General features: G+C 32.4%; 1 protein-coding gene across 1 annotated transcript; it reads right to left on the bottom strand.

Moving 5' to 3' along the window:
* Nucleotides 1-1,824: 1,824 nt before the first annotated feature.
* LOC117334372 (m7GpppN-mRNA hydrolase-like) lies at nt 1,825-20,748 on the bottom strand. Its single transcript, XM_033893962.1, has 9 exons — nt 20,626-20,748; nt 9,284-9,435; nt 8,142-8,269; nt 7,584-7,682; nt 6,066-6,218; nt 5,269-5,378; nt 4,092-4,434; nt 3,238-3,304; nt 1,825-2,959 (listed from the first exon to the last, which is right to left on the bottom strand). Exons 1-9 carry the CDS (start codon nt 20,700-20,702, stop codon nt 2,688-2,690), a joined length of 1,401 nt encoding a protein of 466 aa, XP_033749853.1. The 5' UTR covers nt 20,703-20,748; the 3' UTR covers nt 1,825-2,687.
* Between the last annotated feature and the right edge of the window lie 101 nt (nt 20,749-20,849).

Here is a 20,849-nt window from a genome sequence, read left to right as displayed (position 1 = left end):
GAAAACCCACCAAAACATCATGTTAGTAAATATAATATAGTATCATAATTGCAATAAGAACAGTATATAACACCTGTCCATTGTCTACTTTCCTTCCAAATGCCTTTACTCCTCTGAAACTAAAGTTATCTTTGGTCTGGGTCATAACTAAGCTCAACAACATTGAACTTAATGTTTTTAAGCGAAGGTTGTGCCCTTCCCCAACACCTCGCCATTCCTGAAGGACAATTTGGATGGATAAAGTGAGAAAACTAAATGATTAAGATATGATATAAGTACTGAAAATTCCTGTTTGCCTTTGGAGCATTATTACAAATTGGGAAAAGAGATATGTCCTATTTTGGTCAATAATATACACATGTAGTTGTAAAGTTGCATAAATTGATGGATGGCTCAATGCAAGAAGAGGCATATCAGAAAGAGGTAATTATTCCACTTCCTACTCTTGATCAGGAGCATATTGAATCAATGTACATTATTTTTGTACCTTGGTAATCACCATGTATAAGGAGATTGTACCGCAAGGGTATATTTAGAGGGCCAGATCCCTCTGTTCAAATACAGTACAAGAATTTTTGTGCGTGAAAAGGTGGTCTGATTTTTTTGTTGACAAAGATTATTTTGCTTTGTGAGGAAGCGTTGCTGAGTTTGATATGTGATGTTTCATCAGAAATATTTGGATTAACTGCAAGGATGCCTTGCTATCAGTCTGTTCTTCCTTTACCACAAAGGTACTGTAACAGTACTTTAAATTTGCCATCAATCAGCCTATGAGGGCTTTTTCTGGGGGCTCTTTGGGGCCGTTAATGAGCAAAATATATTTGTCAATCCCCTAGCACTATGTCTTGAAATATTTTCATTAACATCACATTCTGCATGGCTAGTTCAATGAGGGTACATTACGTTTATGCTTATTCTCTTTTGGTTCTTATTGTACTGTTATGATGTTAAATGTACCATATTTGATACACGAGTTGCTTATTTAAAAGAATGATATGCTATTGAGGCCATTGGTGTAAAGTTGTTGAATATTTGAATGGAAGAATGTATGTATCGTTATAAATAAACAAACAATTTTTTCATTAAATTGAAAATTATTTTCAGTCTTCTGTCTTGATCTATTAATTATTAACTGTTCTGTTTAAAGGACCTGATCTATGAGCAGAAATAGATTCTATGGTTCGACAGACAGTCATATACTACACTCAAATGAACATGTGGGTTTTCTCCTACATGAAAAGTCTCATGTGCTTCTATCAATGTCAGCTATAGCAGAGTGATATAAATAGAAGTGAAATAGCTTATTTCACAATGGATGTATAATACATTAAAAGATAAAAGTGCAGTTGCACTGAAGAAAAAAAATAACTGCATAATTATCATGTGGATAAAAGGTGTGGCTTCTACTCCCGATAGATTGACGACAAAATCGACAATATTGACGTTCCGATGTCAGCTGTGAGGGATGAAAACCCATGTATGCGCTGTTGGTAATACAGCATTTTAAACGGGCTACGTATACATGCTTTCTAATTACAACTTGCAACAGCACCTGCTGCATCGGGAGAATAAAATCCCTGGGGCATTTCTGATGATTGAATAGTGGATTCATAAATTTAGCATTTTGGGTTTTTTCTTCAGAATTATTGCCTAGACTGTTGAGCTCTCCATTCTCGATCTGTTGATGCTGATGAATTAACTGTATGAGTAATTAACTGCTTTCAGTTAATTGTAGTTATAATATGCAGTGTTATATATGCACCACATTGAATAATAAATATTTTTTTACTTCAGTAGTGTATACACTGGAACACAAATACCATGTCAAAGGTTTTGAGATTTATTTATTCCTTGTATCTACAGACAGGAAAACGTAACTTTTTCATTATAAACATTGTACTGATATGGACAACAGTGCTAACTTAAAAACACTGACTGAGAAATGATGGAGACTGCTCATTAAGCAAATTTTATTTTAAATACAATGTATTTTTATCTGAATAATGCCAGTACATGTACATATAAGCATCTTATATTTGATATGCTGCCGAAAATTATTCAGATAAAATATGTACTAAATTTCTTTACAAATTACAAAGAATATCAAAGATTTGTTCCTTACCTACATTACTGAGAATATCGGAGATACTCTCTTCACACACTGTGTATCTATGAACACCATCATTACTAAATTACCAGAGTATGATAAATACTTTAAAGTCTAGCTTTCATCAAGTCTATCAAATTTGCCACATTCCTTCGTGTCTAGAGTTGTATTAACTTTATTCCTTTAATGATAATTAATGTACAGAATATCGAACACACCATACATACTACCAATAATATCTGTCCAATACTATCATTCTTTACATTTATGCTACTATCATAAATGTCACATACACTATCTAGCGCTATACACTTTTAGGAATGCTATCATGGTTGATTATTACTTTCTTCAAGTATCATATTATATCAAGAATGCCATCATGGTAGATACCGGTAATTATTTTCTTCAAGTTTTATAGTACAGGAATGTCAAATTTATATTTTCTTTATCCACTCATAACTGTTACATAGACATAATTGTCCTGTTTGTCCATATTTTCAGCAGCAATCTGGCTCACATTATCACAATCAATGTCGTTTTGAAGTGAGGTCGAACAACCTTTTTACACACTCACAGCACTTTACTGAATACATGACATAATGGCCGACATATCAAAATGAAAGTTAAGCCAAGTCTCCGACCCAAGACCATCAGGGTCTGTTATTTTGATATATTTGTTCTTCTTTTGGGTGAATTGTCCTTTACTATGAGGAGAGTTCGTGTTATGAGAATTATTGGAGTTCGTCCTTTCGTGCTGGGATTTCACAGGGAGGCTAGGTGGAGGTTGTGTTCTATCAAATACTACAGTCGGAAGTCTGCTTCTGTTATCATATGGCTGTCCCTGTTTTTGACCTGTGAAAAATCTATAGTTAGTTTTTGATATATCATTGACAATTTTTTTTTTTAAACAGAGAAGTGTATACAGTTTATATATTTGTATGGACACAGAACAAAATACTGTAATGTATATGTCATGTTTGAAAGCATGCAATAAGTTTGTACATTGATATAGATTATTTTTGTGTAAATATAAATAATTTTGTACATAGAGTATAACATGTATATACATTTCAAATACCAGTTATTTATGATTGTGATAACATGGACATCTATGAATGATAAATCATTACCTGGACTGTTTTCAAACTGTGGATTTAAACTTCTTCTGGAAGATCCACTTATCGTACCATCCCGATTCTGAAATGTAGATTCAGATTATTCATATATTTCATAAAACATATGTTTTAAATGTTGAAAAGAGAAATTTTCTTTCAAATATTTCATGACTTTTTTTTACTTGGGCCAGCACCAGACGACAGCTCCTTTTTCTTCAAATTATCACAATTACTACTGTAGACTAAGAGTAGCTCTCACAAGCTTTCTTGAAATGATTGTGACTATATAATGATAATAGTTTGCCAAACTATTTTGGAGTTTTGTATACTGCTATATCACAGCCGTGTCAATGTGTGTTGGGCCTTAACAACCAGCCAATGTCTTTCTGAACTCCCTTGGGAGCATAAAGCCAGAACTGCCATTTTGGCGCTAACATCTTACACACATCATTTCTTGCACTGCCCTACCACTTGCTGATCTACAGCCAAGTCAACTGGAACACAGAGGAGTAAAGTATCTTGTTCAATGATACAACACAGGATCTGTGCGGGATGCAAACTAGCGACCCATTTAGCCACGTACATAGCCCTGCGTTCTACTAGACCACTGTGCCTCCATAATACCATAAGGCTGATTTATTCATTGACAAGTAGTACCAGGTATACCGGGGAGGTTTCATGAAAATCCAACAATTCCTTGTAAAGTGCAAGATAAGGTAATCATGTTAATTATGTAGTTGGTATTTCATGACTTTTCCTTTTTGTTAGACATCTACCTCAAACTCAAATCCAGTCTAAAATGTACTTCATCAAAGAAAACATTAACGTAAAAAAACTAATTAAAAGGAAAATGACAACATAAAACAAACCATGATATGATATCCTTTTTTGCCTTGGGGTGGTTCACTATTTTCCAGATGTCTTCCCTTGTTATAAGGCTCCTTGCGTGGCGATTCTGAGCGTGATTTCATATCTTTATTAGCGGACTCTGCCCTGGACTTTGGATCATTTTCCTTTAACTGCAAGTAATCCTCATACTCCTGCTGGTTTTGCTGGGCAAAGAACTGCTGTAGTTTCTGTTTCTGTTTTTCACGATGGTGTCGCACATCACTACCTCCACCTTTCTGTGTTTTGTGTTGTGTGGAGGTGCTGTACTCATTAAGGTCAACATCTAACAGGTTCGGTCTCCCAGCAAGCCATTTCCTAAGTGGTCTAAATAAAAGAAATTGACACATAATCATTTTTAAGTTTATTTCTTTTAAATCCTTTAACATTAAAAAAAAATCCTTTTAAATCTTTTAACGTTCTATATCTGTTGGAGCCATTACATGTTCAATCTAAAAACAACAAATGATATATTGTCTTTTTTGTTTTTATTTCTTTAATATTCTTCATGACCCTGCAGTTGGCTAACATTTATTGAAAGCCACAAACTTTAATGTTCAATTTTGATATGAAGATTGATATCGTATACATATATAACTGACTTTCAATCATTTTGTCATATCCAATCAAATTTAAAACGTATGACTCTAAATATGCAACAGAAAGTGTTGGGTTCTAAAAATCTAGTCATCTATATAAACTATTAATGTGAGGGACATGCTGATTAATCTGCCTCAACTGATTTACAAGTTACCACAGTTGGTACCCTGAAAACAGCAAGATCTACCAGATTCTTTTATCAATTTAATGTCAATAATGCAAAGTCACTGGACATATAAACAATTTTCGTTTTTCGAGAGTATTTTTTCCCACTGTAACAAAACAAGATTATGACTGGTATGTAAAAAGTGTGCCAATATAGTAACAGGTATTTCTTCCATAAAATTGAAACTCTAATATTCTAGTTCAGTCCCTTACATCAGAGGTCATTCTACTGTGACAAACAATCAACAGTTTCTTATCATTCTAATAAATACATTCAACAATATCCGATTACTTAATTCTGATATCTCTTTTGTTTTTGTTTCATTTTTCCTTTCTCATATTTTCATGTTTACACTTCCTTACATAAAAATAAAATATATATTTCATACAACTTACTTGATGAATGGAATGACCATGAAGAAGTTGTTTGGATTATAGCCTAGTTGTTTTGGGGTCTGGTCATGTTTGTGAGCTGGAAGAGCTTCGATTGGAAACCACTGCAAACTCTGGAAATCAATTTGGTTGCTCAATGAAAATTTGTTTTCTTAGAAGCACTGACAGGGTCTTTTATGAAAAGACATTGTAATACAAATGATGTATAATGCTTTCATAAAACGGGCCATATCAAGCAGTTTCCAGTCCCCAACACCTGGTACAAAGATAGTGGCCAAATTAGAAACATGTAGACAAATTTCACAAAATGTCTTTGTTGTGTTGAGTTGCCTTTTTGCTGTAAAGAATTTCTGTTGAATCCTTTAAATGAATCCATCTGAGGATACAACTGCAAAATGCTACATTAGGAGTGTTGGATCACCCTTTATCTTTTTATTTCTTTTTTTTTTCTTTTTATTAAATTTAAAGATTGTAATTATGTAACTACAACACTAACATAGGTCAAGATTGACAAGCTGTCTAAATTATAAACAATATAGTCTATGAATCAATGTGCTGATGTTCCTAATTACCTTAAAGTTTCCATTTTTACCTTTTTAATTTTCCACACACACCCCCCCTCTCCTTTTTATGTCCCATTCCCTTTTTCTTTTCTTTTTATTTGCCATCCCCTTTTTCTTTTTTTATGTCCCATCCCCTTTTCTTTTCTTTTTTTTTTATTTCTCGTCCCCTTTTTCTTATATTTCCCATCCCCTTTTTCTTATATTTCCCATCCCCTTAGGTAAAATTCCACTCCATACCTTGATTTCCTTTCGTGTCTTTGGCTGGAACTTTGTGTTAAGTGGAACTCCTGGGACAATATATAAGCGTGTTAGCTGATCATTAAAGTGGTTCTCTAGGAAGGCATTCTTGTCTATCAGTCTTACTATATCAAATCCAGTTTCCTCCTCAACCTGCAATGAAAGAGTCCAATATATATATCTATACAAGAAACCACAATAAAGATGTCATAGAGGGTTGGCAAGAAAGTCAGAATATACATATATATGTACTATCAAGCAGTCTCTTATTAATTAATTTTTTAGGTTTTTTTCAGTAGGTTTTTAGTACAAACTTGAGCTTAATATACGGTAGGTATATGAATCAGTAAGAATCAAAGAGAGCAGTACTTAGGCAGTCGATTAAAACAACACACGTTGACGGACAGATTGGGGTGTGAAGATTGATTACAGGGGATCTGAGAAGTCAGTCTAGATGCTGACAGCATGACAAAGAGCAACCAATGGTGATGAATCACCTGGTTGGGGTTGAAAGATATAGCAAACAGGTGTCCCTCCAAAGCTAGCAGGTTTATCAGTCAACATGATAAGGAACAATAACAGTTATTAAAACTAGGAGGATGAGTAGAATAAGACTACTCGCACATGCAATTGGATAATCATATGCACAGTGGGCATGACGGAACAAGGAAGTGGGCATGACAGAACAAGGAAGTGGGCATGACGGAACAAGGAAGTGGGCATGACGGAACAAGGAAGTGGGCATGACGGAACAAGGAAGTGGGCATGACGGAACAAGGGGAAGCAAACAACTATAAATTATATTGAAATGTCAAGGGAAAATGTAAAATAAGATAGATAGCTAAAGTTACACTGGCCTACGGAAGGAAATAACTCTCCTAGAAGGGAAAAAGGGAACTCCCATGACAGAGTATAGGGGAACTCTCATGGATTGGAGATACAGAACTCTAATTTACAGGGAACAAAGTACCTTAATGAGAGTAATGTAAAGAGAGAGTGAAGGGAGAACAACATTGTGGAGAGATGGACGAGGTGAGGGATTTTATATAGCTATGATATGTTTATAACAAAAAGTAGTAATAAACTGTCAAGCAAATTCACATCCACATCAATCATATAGTACATCATAATAGAAACTGAAAAAAGTATCGTACTTCAAGGGGAAAATGCTGTTGAAATTTGTTCAAGAGTAAGCCTCGCACCAATCAAGGCAAATCTAGTCGACAAATAATTTCATAAAGAGAAGTACAATGTATCAAAATTACTGGTGACACTTGAGTTTGTTGCGATTAATGCCTTCTGTTTATATACATGTACATGTATATATGAATGGAGTTTTGTTACAAGTAGCTATAGCTTTAATGTAATAGATAGGTAGCCTTCGTACAACAGTTCATTTACTGGGACTTAGTATGAACTGAATTATGATCACAACCGAAACAAGTGGCCTAGATCTTTTTTGGACAGGTATCTGTTACATAGGCATATTTGTACACTCTTGCAGGCAATTGCAATTACCTCTCTCACAGCACAGTCGTGCGGGGACTCCTCCTCGTTCACTTTGCCCTTAGGGAAACCCCAGCTACTCTTCGTCCAGAATCCTTGTACTAAAAGGACCTAAAATAGTAATAGATTACTTAACATGCTGTGTTCTGATGTCTTTCTCAAATACATGTACATGTATACTGTACGCTTATAGTAAACTGAAATGTATATCTAAATATCAAAAAAAAATATATATAAATGTATGACATTTTAACCATTTCTCAGAGGAAAATAGGTATCAATAACATTCGGCTATTTACCACATTGTTAAATTCCTCTTTTTTCATACAATAATTTACACAAAGTTAGGAAAATAATTGCACAGAACAAAATTGAAAAAAAAAATCTCTACCTGTACTTTACAAGAGATCCCAGCGGGATCTTGGTGTCCAACCTTCCAATTGTTCTCAAGAAATAGTATCAACAAGGGCTGTTGACTTACAAATGGGCCACAAGTGATGGCAGGTGGGCAAAACAATCAAGGTAAAGGAATACCCTAAGAAGTTCTACCCTGATGAAATATATACTCACATATTTTAGTTCTGGATCCAACATGATAGCACCATATGTAGGAACACTCATCTTATAGGACCGCCAATTCTCAAGGATCTTGTCCACTTCACCTGCATGACCACTCAAAAATGGACAATGCTTGAACAGTAGAATGGCTAAGGAAACAAGCTATGATATATATATGATACTTAACAAAATTCTGTCTGTTTTTATGAGTATTGACAATTTTGAAAGTAGGGCAAAGGCCAGGGTCAAGGCCATCAGGTCAACAAATGTTAGGTGGCCATCCGGTAAACAAATGTAGTTCCAATGGAAAAGTCTTGTCACCAGGAACATACGTCAATTATGAAAGCCCTATCTAGATCTCTTATGGTTTATTATATACTGTGGTGCATGAACAAAGTTAAAGTTTTCAAAAGTAGGTCATAGTTCACCGCCAAAGTCAGCATGCCGGTCTGCAAAGGACTTACACAAGGAGACACATCAAAGATAAAAGCCCTATGTCATAATTAAGGTTAACATACTGTGGCCACGGTTGAAGTTTTTAAGCAGGTCAAAGGTCAGGGTCAAGATCAGCAAGTCCACAAATGTAGTACCATTTGAAAGGTCTTGTCACAAGGAATACATGTGTAAAACACCTAAGCTGTCCTGTTAATAATGTTTTATAAAAACTTTAACCTTGCAGTGTACGGACACTGTTGGCACTGCAATACATTTAGTAGTGTAACAAAAAGTTTCTAGGTTGACAAAGCTTTCAGAAAAACATATTTTAGTGAAACACTATATATTTACCTTGTCCTTAATTAAATCGCCAATAAATAAAATATTTCAAAATTTAGTGATTAATCAATTTTGTCGAATTAGCGTATTATACTCAAGTTGGAGTTTTCCCCAACCTGATAACGATGTGGACCTATATGGTTATATACCAACCTGGTTGAATCAAATTTTGACCACCGGCAATCTAACCACTAGGTCATGATCAGTATATATATATATATATATGTAACTCCCTACTGTCCTCACCAAAGGTCTTTAATTAATAAATACATATATTAAATGTTCTTTTTTATGTGAGGATATAGTGTTTCCAACCAGGTGATTTATAATGCAACAGGCTTTATGGTTATAAACAGTTCATTTGGTATTTGAAAGGATATCTTGTGCAGAGAAGTCTTTTATTCCACATGATCGGAGTTCCTGGTTTTCTGCACAATAAAAATCCAGATAAAACCAGTGTGCCAGCTCTATCTGGAAGAATATCCGGATTAGGTCCTGTCTTTCTTCATCGGGGATGTTGATTATAAATCGACTGTGAAAATCAATCAAAATATTAAATCACAGATATAATTCATACTATACACAGCAGAGCCTTATGTTTTATTTGGGTTGGGGTATTTACCGAAACGGACCGAAACGGAGATGGAATTACCGAAACGGAGGAAAATGGGGCTTAAATAAGCATTCTTTTCAGAGAACGGACCCGAATATATGTTCTACAGTGCCTAACTGTGTCATATGTAAAATATCGGGGGTTTATTTGACCGAGAAGTATTTTAATTCGATTTTTTAAACATTCGCGATTAGCGGCCCGATTGTCGTCCGGGTTGCATTACCGAAATGGCCGATAATGGACCCGAAATCGATATTTTTACAAGAGAATGGACCCAATAGAATAATATTTGGTGTGTATAGATGTCAGAGGTAAAATATTTTTTATTTCTTTTGCCTAAAAGTATTTTAAAATAATTATCAAAATATCCGATCCACGACCCCATTGCCGTCATTGTTGAATTACCGAAATGGCCGATAATGGACCCGAAACCGATATTTTTACGGGATAATGGAGCCAATTAAGTATTCTTTGGTATATACAGAAGTCATATGAAAAATATTTTTGATATGTTTTCTCTAGAAGTATTTTAAAATAATTATCCAAAAACCCGATCCACGACCTAATTTTCGTTTACGCATTGGTCATGAATAAAAAAGGAGCCGGAAAACAGAAATCCGGATATATTAAAAACGAATCGGACAGCTTCTTTATTAAAAAACAACAACAACAAAAACAACAACTTCCACCTGCTTTATGACATGATTTGGACTTCAACATTTTTGTGTTATTGAAGATATCTGAGATTTTTTAGCTATGTATGAATGATGTCAGTTCAGGGTGAGTAACACAAATTAATTCCATCAAGTACAGTACACAATATAAATCTTATTTATCCAATATTTTAATTATTAATTGACAAACATTTGAGGGAGAAGTTATGTTTTTTTACAACAGTTCTTGGCCTACAGAACATTTGATGAGATTATTATGATATACATTGTATATTGTGTTGTCGTTCTATACTTATTGGGAAATTGGTAAGGCTTTATTATCAAATTATGTTTCCATGAAAAAAATTGATTTGACCATTTTTGCAGTCTACTGCACATTGTTTATTTCAGTATTTGACTTTTGTCTGGAGACCTCCAACATGTTTCAAATGATTTCTTTAAAACTTTTAAATATTTAACTTTGTAGTGTAATTAAAGGTGAGGGTTACAACCACTCATAAGAATTTCAATGCAACATTATATGACATCAGATGTGTGCCATCCCTTGCTACTCTTGATGTCAGTACAAAAGCTTCTCATCTCTGTATGGTTCCGATGTTTATAGTTTATGCAGATAGATTCAGCAGCCACGTCGGTCAAACGTGCCATAATAATTGTGTTGGAGATATCAATATGACATTCATAATTATAAATCTTGTCGCTTTCATTCCCATGATGATAACTAGAAGACATTGTTGTTCAGACCTATCTTTGGTAAAAATTTTGATTCAAATTCTTAAACAGTTTTCATTAATGAAATGAAACATGAAGCATAATACATGAGCATTTATGTTTTTAATTATCTTTTGAAAACAAAATTAAACTTCGTGCTTTAACCATTGTTTATAATTCAAATAATTGAAACCTCAACAAGATAAGACAAATAATTACTTTTCACATTTTATTGAGCACAAAGGCAAAGACATGAAATAAACAGTTGGCAATATGAAACAAGTCAAAGTTATAGAATAAATGTTTCCCTTGTGAGATATCATTTTTTGAAAACTTCACCCACTAATGGAAAATCACTCAAATAAATCTTTAGTGTAAACAGATAATAAAATATGTGTTCTATAACTAATGAATTTAGCACTGTAATACTGCAAATTTAAAGCAAGCACTGTATTTTGCATAAAACCCCATAATTGGAATAATAAAAAGGAGACTTCCATAATTATTTTACAAAGTCATGTATTCACTGCAAAAAAGGTAGCATATTACAAACAGGTATATTTTTAAGTAAAATGAAAAATACAAAGATTAAATTTTAATAAAAAAGAAAATGAGAAAACAAATGTGCAATATAATATCAGTTGTATAGGTATGCATGGACAAAGTGATAAGCACAAAGAGAAAAAGTTATAATGTAAATTTCATTGGAATATATATAACAGTTACACAAGAAAACAATGCTTCTAACATGCAGTTAGCCTTATATAGTTAACATAGGATGATAGAAAATATTCCCCTCAAAATATGTTAAAAGCTTAAACACTTATGAAAAAAATAAATCAACTTTTTGTGTGAACAAATAATGTAATATATATTGTATAACTGATTTTAAAACAAGCACAGTTAAAGCATAAAACCCATAATTGGAATAAAATACAACAGAGATTTCAAAAAAATATTTCACGCAAACATGTCTGTATACTCATATTTCACTGCAAATGTAATATACCAACAAGCACTTTAAAAAAATGAATTAAATTAAAAAGATCTATCAACAATTAAAAAAAAATCAGCAGCTCTATTTCCTCTGCTCTTGCTTGTTGTTCTTTAACAGAGATTCCTGGTAATCCCAGTATTCTGAAATAAAATGTTGTTACTTAATTATCTGACATATAGTGTTATTCTAATAAGATAACAAGATCCGAGAGGGATCTTGGCACCCACTATTGAATAGTATTTATTGGTTCAATAGCAGACGGATCTTATCTCTTCTTTTCCCTTCTTTCCCTCTTAATGTCTCTTCTTTTCCCTTCTTTCCCTCTTAATAATAAGATAACAGAAACAAGTGGAACCTACATGTGAAGTTTGAGGAACATCCTCCACTTCTTTTCAAGTAATAGTGATGACAATCTTAAATTCTCCAAAATCAAGATGGCTGCTTGTCAATTTTTTTTGTTTTTCTTACCACAAATCTTTACTGAATTTGCACAATTAACTAATCACCAAGGGGAACCTACTAATCACCTTTGAGAAATAATTCTCCAGTACCTATCAATAATAATCTATAATTGCCATTTATTACAATATATGTTTAAGTGAATGCTGGTTTTTCGAAAAAGATGAATTTTATTAGGTCACCTGAGACGAAGTCTCAGTTGACCTATTGCAATCGCCTTTTGTCCGGCGTCGTGCGTCGTCCATCGTGCGTCGTAAACAATTTACATTTTCAACTTCTTCTTAAAAACTGCTGAACCAAATTCAATGAAATTTTACAGGAAGCTTCCATGGCTGAGGGTGAACCAAAATTGTGAATTATATGGTCCCCACCCCCCAGGGGCCTGAGGGGCGGGGCCAAAAAGGGTCAAATTGACTAAAACTTCAAAAATCTTCTTCTCTACTCTCAGATAAGGTGGAATCAAACACTCTTCATAGATGAAAGGGTCTTAAGGTGCTTTACCAAAATTGTGAATTTCCTAGCCCTGGGGTCTCGCGTTTGCCCCATGGGAGGGGATAAACTTTACTATAGTTATAGGGAAATCACATTTTTGACTATCATTTGTTTTATTTGTTTTTAAATTCATTCTTTCATTCAAATTTACTGAAATATTTCAAAAATCAGGTGACCGTTAAGGCCCATGGGCCTCTTGTTTAAATGGTTATTGTAAATATGTATTCCCAAGGAAAACTGGTTTTGATGAAAGTAATGTAATCTTCTATAAAACTGCTAAAAAGTAAGATGTCTTTAGTTGAAAATATACATGTAGCATAATGGTAAAAATTTGAAGAAAATCTAAAACATAGCTAGTTTGTGGTTTGCTATTTTGCACCTGAAATCAGTGTTTTCTCCAAAAATAGCAAATTTTGCAAGATTCCATAACAAGTTATAAATCAAATATTAATGTGTACATAACTGGAGATTTCAATGCCAGAACTTATACCAGACCTGATATGATGGTTTGGTTACTACTCAGAATATAAATGAAATGAATAATTTAGGAAAATATCTGACACTTAGTTAAAAATATTGTACTTGAATTGTTGAATGTATATTTCAGTTTATCATAGGTAATAAGATAAAAAAAAATTGCTTCTCTTCGTTGTATCTGTCTTTTTTTTCCCGAACTGCTCGGTTAATGGAAATTATGTAATATTCTATGAATCAAAGGGGGTAGATATGTACTTTACAAGGATGTAATATTCAATGGGGGTAGATATGTAGGATGTGTAATAATCAATTGGGGTAGATATGTACTTTACAAGGATGTAATATTCAATGGGGGTTAGATATGTACTTTACAAGGGTGTAATTATCAATGGGGGCAGATATTTTGAGAAAGATCCCTTCTGTACTTATGATGATTTCTGAAATAGCGACAAAAAGAATTGTTTATTGAGGGCCAGATTTCTAAACTCCCAAGTTTCGACAAACAATAGTTTTTCTGTTAGAGAATTATGAGTTTATTTGTCCATATACTTTAGAAGTTTAGAAACTTAAGCATAGACAGGCAATTAAATTATAGTTTTAGATTTTAATAGTTGTTAAATTATCATAAATAACTTATACATGTAATAACTGAAATATCTTACACCTAGTACAATGTAACATGTAGAATCTTTATTTGTAGAGATAATGTAGGTATGAAGGATGGCTCAGATATTTAGTAAAATTTTGCAATTCTGTTTGATGCATTCAGAACAAAAAACTCTGATATTATGAAATATAGAATTGTGTCATTTCTTCAGTTAAATGACTACAAAAGGCCTTATTTCCTTCATTCTTACATGTAGAACATAAATATGTAAAGATATCAAGGATATTTAAGATATTCAGTAAAATGTTACAATTCATCATCGAATAAATATCAAATTCTTAATTGCTTTGGGGTTTAATTGACTCAAGAAATTCCAGCAAATGGTCTTATTTTCTTTGTTCTTTTATGCTCAATATGTAAAAGTGATAAGGACTACTCATACATTTAGTTAAAGTTTTGAATCCATATTTTTTCTGTTTTACACAAGGGCTATATATTGTCCAGGTTTTTTTTTTGTCCGTACCCCATCCCCAGGGGTCACTCTATGATTGCCATCCCCTTATGATGTTTCAGTACAAAATTTGGTTGTAATCCACTAAGCACTTTAGGAGGAGTAGGGTTTTAAAGCAAAATAACAGCAAAGTTTCCCTTTTGGGGCCTTAAACCTCTAGCCTCATTTATATAAAAGATAACTGTCCTTCCCCAATGGTGTTTCTGGAAATAAAACACTTTGGGGTTAAGGAGGAGTAGGGTTTTGAAAGAAAAAGTCTAACGGTGGACCATGGATTGAGCATGATACATGCCATAGGTCATCCTGACCTGACCTAAAAACTATAACTTATATCATATGTTATGAAACACTCTGATTTCTTTATTCCTTATATATGGTAGATATCTACAAATTGTCTTACTTTCTTTGCTATTACATGCAGAAAATACAGAGGTAAAGATATCCAAGAAAATCAGTAAATTCTATCATATCAAATTTATCATATGAAATGCTCATTTCTATAGCCATAGGATTTGTATCCCCCTAACTTCTGTAAGATATGCCCAATATATATATATTTACCGTAGCTGTAGAATTTGTATACCCCCTTCATTATGTAAGATATGCTCATTCTACAGCCATTAAGGATTTGTATCCCTCTACTTTATGGAAGAAGAAGAAAAAGAAGTCAAGAAGAAGAAAAAAAAGAAGAAGAAGAATTTCCTTTCCTCTGTCCAATATTAGCAGTTAAAAGTCTAATATTTATGGGATTATGAGTGAAAAATTCTAAATTTAATAAATGGCATGATCAATCCAATATTAGGAGTTAAGTATGTCTAGGATTTAAGGTTTTCTGATTTGGTGACAGGATCCTTCCAACGTTAGGAGTATATAAGTGCCTAAGGAAGTAAGAGTTTGAATTTTTGATCATCAAATGATGATGTTTGATTTTTTTTTTAAACATTCAGGAATTTAATAAATAGTATGATCAACCTATAAGATGTTTTGCAGCAGATTCCATGACTGTTATTTCTTCTACACCTGCATCATCAGTCTATTTTGTTTAAGATTTAAGAATTTAAGTGTCTGAAAATTAAGAATTTTAATCATAAATCATCAAGTGATGACATTTGAATTTCCTCATCATCAAATGAGTATGTTTGAATAATCTTAAAATATCAGGATTTTGACTATTAACATTTTATTTGACTTAATGATAATTTATGATATATTTGTACAATTATCATTACATTTTGTGGTATCTGAATTTTCTTTAAATATTCACGAATTAAAACAATATGTTCATTAATTTAGATATTGAGGCATCTCAAATATGGAACTAAAATTTTAAAAGTTTAACAAGTTAAAAATTAAGGTCTATGGGTTCAAGAATTAGGATTTTTTACTTATTGGTAAAGATTTGTGAAGAATTGGGTTTTGAATGCAGGATCCATCCAATATTTAAGGACTTTGATATGCATACTATTTAAGAGTTTAAGAGTCTGGGAATAAAGAGTTGTAATTTTCTCATCATCAAATGAGTATGTTTGAATTACAGTGTATATCAAAATATTCAGGATTATAACTAATATCATTTTACTTGACTAAGTGATAATTTATGATATATTTGTACAATTATCATTACATTCTGTACCATATAATAAAAAATGTGTTTCTTTGGTCCGACTAAAATATCTCTTAAATATTGACGAAAGCTTCACTTCAGGAGTTTATTATAAATGAACTAAAAGTGTTCATTTATGCTGTAAATTTTTCTTATGCGTGTATATTTTTGCTTAATAATCAGTTTTAATATCATAACAAACACAAAACTGATCTTTTAAAAACTTATGGATATTTATGTTTTATTTCAGTTAATTATAGAAAAGGTCTGAATATTATAAGTAATTGAGGCAAAATGCAATCTCTCAAATAAAATTGAATAAAATTCATGTATTGAATATTGTGTTCGCTTTGATTTTATTTTGTATTTAGATGATTGGTTTGGTTTGGTTTATTTTGTTTAACGTCCTATTAACATCTAAGGTCATTTAAGGACGGCCTCCTGTGCGTGTGGTATGTATGCGTGTGGTGAGTGTGTTATGGGAGGCTGTGGTATGTTCGTGTTAAGTCTCCTTGTAATAGGCCGGAACTTTTGCAGATTTAAAGTGCTATCTCACTGAAGCATATGACATGCCTACTTCACAAGGAAAAAGCATATTAATAATGGAAAACATTAAACATACATGTTTAGTACACTTGAAGTAGAATCTCTTGAAGTTTTCTTATGAATTCAAACCACCTAATGGACCATAATTTTAATCATATCTTCACTGTGGCAAATTTGAAATTTAGAAGCCCATCTGAATACACAACTGATGGTCTTTTTTAGGGCCTCCATGGAATATACATAAAATATTTTGCTTATATGACGCCCTCTTATCAGTTTTTTATTTCTTTTTTTTAAATTAAAATATTTTGGAATATTGTGGTTTATTATACAGTATATATATAATCTAAGGTTTATCATGGGTTTATAAGATATATTCTTATTTTGGTAAAATGTGCCATAATCAAAATAACATATGTTTTTAATATTGCTTATGTAATATTTTAATGTTATTATTGAATATTTAATGTACTTAATATTAATTGCACAAGGCACAAAAGAAGAGTAACAAGCTCAGTACCTGATACAATATTTTTAATTCATACTCAACTTTTGAGTTTTATACTGATGTTTAATGAACAGTTTAAGATTTAATTTATAACTGTTATATTTAAATCTTAGGAAATTAACTCTTAAATATATCTCGCAGGTGAAAAAAAGAGGTTATAGGACCCCCCCCCCCCCCCCCCCCCAATCTCTCTCTCTCTCTCCACCTTCAACACAGGTGTGTTACACCTGGACAGTTCAGTTATAGCCTAAGGGGATCTTTCAATACACTGGTCAATTAGTGTAAGTTACACAGGCGTGTCAATCATCTCCCAAGGTGTGAAAAATTAATCTTCAAATATTTAGAAATAACTTTCATATCTGAAAGTATTAGTTGGCTAAAAGGGTGATGTGGAGTAATATGTAAAATTTACGTATCGCAAATTCATATTGTCAAGTAAGTAATTCATACAGAAATTGGATCCAATTAAGTAGTTAACTATATAATGTTCATAATCATATACTCTTCACCAAGTTAAGGTAATAATATATAGCAATGTCATAAAAATGGAAATGATCATAATCTTCTTTGTCCTGCACTCGCTATTTCTGGCATATTGGGTAATAGGTATTATCATGCAATGTAAATTCTTATTTTTGCATTATACAATTTCATGTGTGTGAATTTGCTCATCATAATGAGAATGTTGGAATTATGAAACATCAACATGGTAATTATAAGGAGGTACGGACAAAAACATCATAATTTATTGTACAAACTTAAAGAGATTTTGTTTTCAATGATAAGCTTTCCTGATTTTTTTCTACACTCAATTATAAAGTATCTTAATTATGAAATGTGTGTGAATGAAAGTTTATAAGATTTCTAAAAGCCAAAAGGTTTTCAATTCAATTCAATTCAACAACTTTTTTGTTGATTACTGAATTTTAAAGCAGCACAGTATACATGTTTTATAAGGAAATAATTAAAATAATGTGTTTGGTTGCTAGGTTTCCAATGTTTCTAACAATATCTGCATGATCCTACAGAGTATACGTACACGCCTTTCTGAAAATGACAAGTAAATATTAAAAATCTTTACAACAAGATTAAGGGTTGTACAAATGACACAAGATATTTATATCTTTCAAAATAAATTAAGATATAGATACAGTATAGCAAAAATCAATTATAATTGTTTTGTCCTAATTAAGACACCTGAATGATTCTCAGGGACTTAAAGTGATTAAAAGGACCCGAAAGCGACCAAAAAACTGATATCAGATCATCTTATGTAAAACAACTAGTTAATCAAGTATATCTAATCATCATATCATCACTACTTATATACTTAGTTAGAAGTAGCTAAATATTTCCTATAACTTAAAAAAGACAGAATGTTTTAAGTAATTTATTCATACAAAAAAGAAAACCTACAGAATAAAGATTTTTGCTCACCATCATCAGATGGAAGTACATAAACAATTCCTTATAATTCCCATTTTTTGAAAAGTACTGCCTAACAAATTCCCTTGATCCCTACTTTTACCTATTTATCTTTGAGTCTGATCAGGAAAACAAAATGTCTTAAAGGCAGTATCGATAGTTAAATCTGTTATTGATACTTTTCCAAAAGTTTTTCTTAAGATCTAACTTAGACTTCATATGTAGGTTTCCCATATAATTAAAAGAATTAAAGTAAGAGGGGAAAGAATGGAAAAGTAGAAAAGAGATCAATCTCAATGGTGGATGCGTAGATCCCTCTGGGATCTCTTGTTATACATACATGTATACAGCTGATGGATTATGAATATTCTGTTGATTTTTTTAGAATAGATATTATTCATGGATCTGATTTTTAACAATAATGAATTTTTACTGAAGTTACACTGACATGTTGATTTCATTTAGAATTCAATTATAATAATCCACTTATTGTTCTTGATGAGTCTTAATCTAAATTTGATAACATTCGATCATTCTAAAGTTATAAGAAAAAAGATCTGTTCATATAACAGTAATATGCATATGTACCACTATCCACTGACATGATTGGGATTACTGTATACTACACTCGCTTTTTTTGACAGGCTATCATATTTTTATGTTAAATTTTGATTTTAGAATTATAATGGAAATTTTGTGACAGCATGGCACAAAAAGTCATCTGGACACTTTTTTGCAGTTTATTAAAAAAATAATAAGAAAAAATATTAATTCATTGCCTTGACTCAATTCAATTAATTAATTACTTCAAGTTTGAAATATGGATTGGTGAGAATAAAAAATTACTATTTTTATAAGTTGTTAAAATAAATTGTTTTAAAAAATACCAAAGGTTCCACAACAATTTTACTTAGAGAATCAAACACGGTATTTCTATAGTTAAAAAACCTATAAAGAACAACTTAGAGAATAAAACACGGTATTTCTATAGTTAAAAAACCTATAAAGAACAAGAAATCCTTTTATTAATTATAACTAAATTTATAAGTATTTTTGCATGTGTTTACATAATCCGGATTTCCGTTTTCCGGCTCTTTCTTTTACTCACGCCCTATGCGAGCGACTCTGTGAAATCCGAATGTGAAATCGCGAGTTTTAAAAAAAATAAATTAAAACATTTCCAGATCACATAAACCCCTAATATTTCATACATTATTCAATTATCTACTGAAGAATAATATTTTGGGCCCTTTCTCTTCAAAAACAGAAAATTTCAGGTAAATTTAATTCCATTTCGGTAGTTCGTCTCAATCGAAAATTGGGCCATCAATCGGGTATTTTAATAATTATTTTTAAATACTTCTAGGCAAAAGAAATAAAACATATTTTACCTCTGACATCTATACACACCAAATATTATTCTATTGGGTCCATTCTCTTGTAAAAATATCGATTTCGGGTCCATTATCGGCCATTTCGGTAATGCAACCCGGACGACAATCGGGCCGCTAATCGCGAATGATTAAAAAATCGAATTAAAATACTTCTCGGTCAAATAAACCCCCGATATTTTACATATGACACAGTTAGGCACTGTAGAACATATATTCGGGTCCGTTCTCTGAAAAGAATGCTAATTTAAGCCCCATTTTCCTCCGTTTCGGTAATTCCATCTCCGTTTCGGTCCGTTTCGGTAAATACCCCAACCGCCATTATCGGCCATTTCGGTAATGCAACCCGGACGACAATCGGGCCGCTAATTGCGAATGTTTAAAAAATCGAATTAAAATACTTCTCGGTCAAATAAACCCCCGATATTTTACATATGACACAGTTAGGCACTGTAGAACATATATTCGGGTCCGTTCTCTGAAAAGAATGCTAATTTAAGCCCCATTTTCCTCCGTTTCGGTAATTCCATCTCCGTTTCGGTCCGTTTCGGTAAATACCCCAACCGGTTTTATTTACGTCTGTGAAGAGAAACAACTGCAGAATCCATGTGAATGACAAAAGGAGTTTGCCCAAATATGAGATCTAGAAATTATAATGTTACCTTCATATGAGAAAATTTATAAGTTTGGTAAAAAATGAGACCAAACCTGCATAGATCATCCAGAACATAAAGAGGAATTTGAAAACCCGATGTTGGTGTTGACTTCGCTGTGTTGGTGTCCATCTTGGTATATTATAAATTTTGAGGCAGAATATTCGGAACGTCTACTATAACCGGACCAGCCACTGTATATATAATATCCAGATATTAATACTATATACAATGCCGTGTGTGCATATATATATATGTAGAATATGTTAAACCTTAAAA

The sequence above is a fragment of the Pecten maximus genome, chromosome 9 (genome assembly GCF_902652985.1).
Source record: "Pecten maximus chromosome 9, xPecMax1.1, whole genome shotgun sequence".
Classification (NCBI taxonomy): Eukaryota; Metazoa; Mollusca; class Bivalvia; order Pectinida; family Pectinidae; genus Pecten; species Pecten maximus.
The sequence above is the reverse complement of the archived record's forward strand: the minus strand, read 5'-3'. Positions and strand labels throughout refer to the sequence as shown.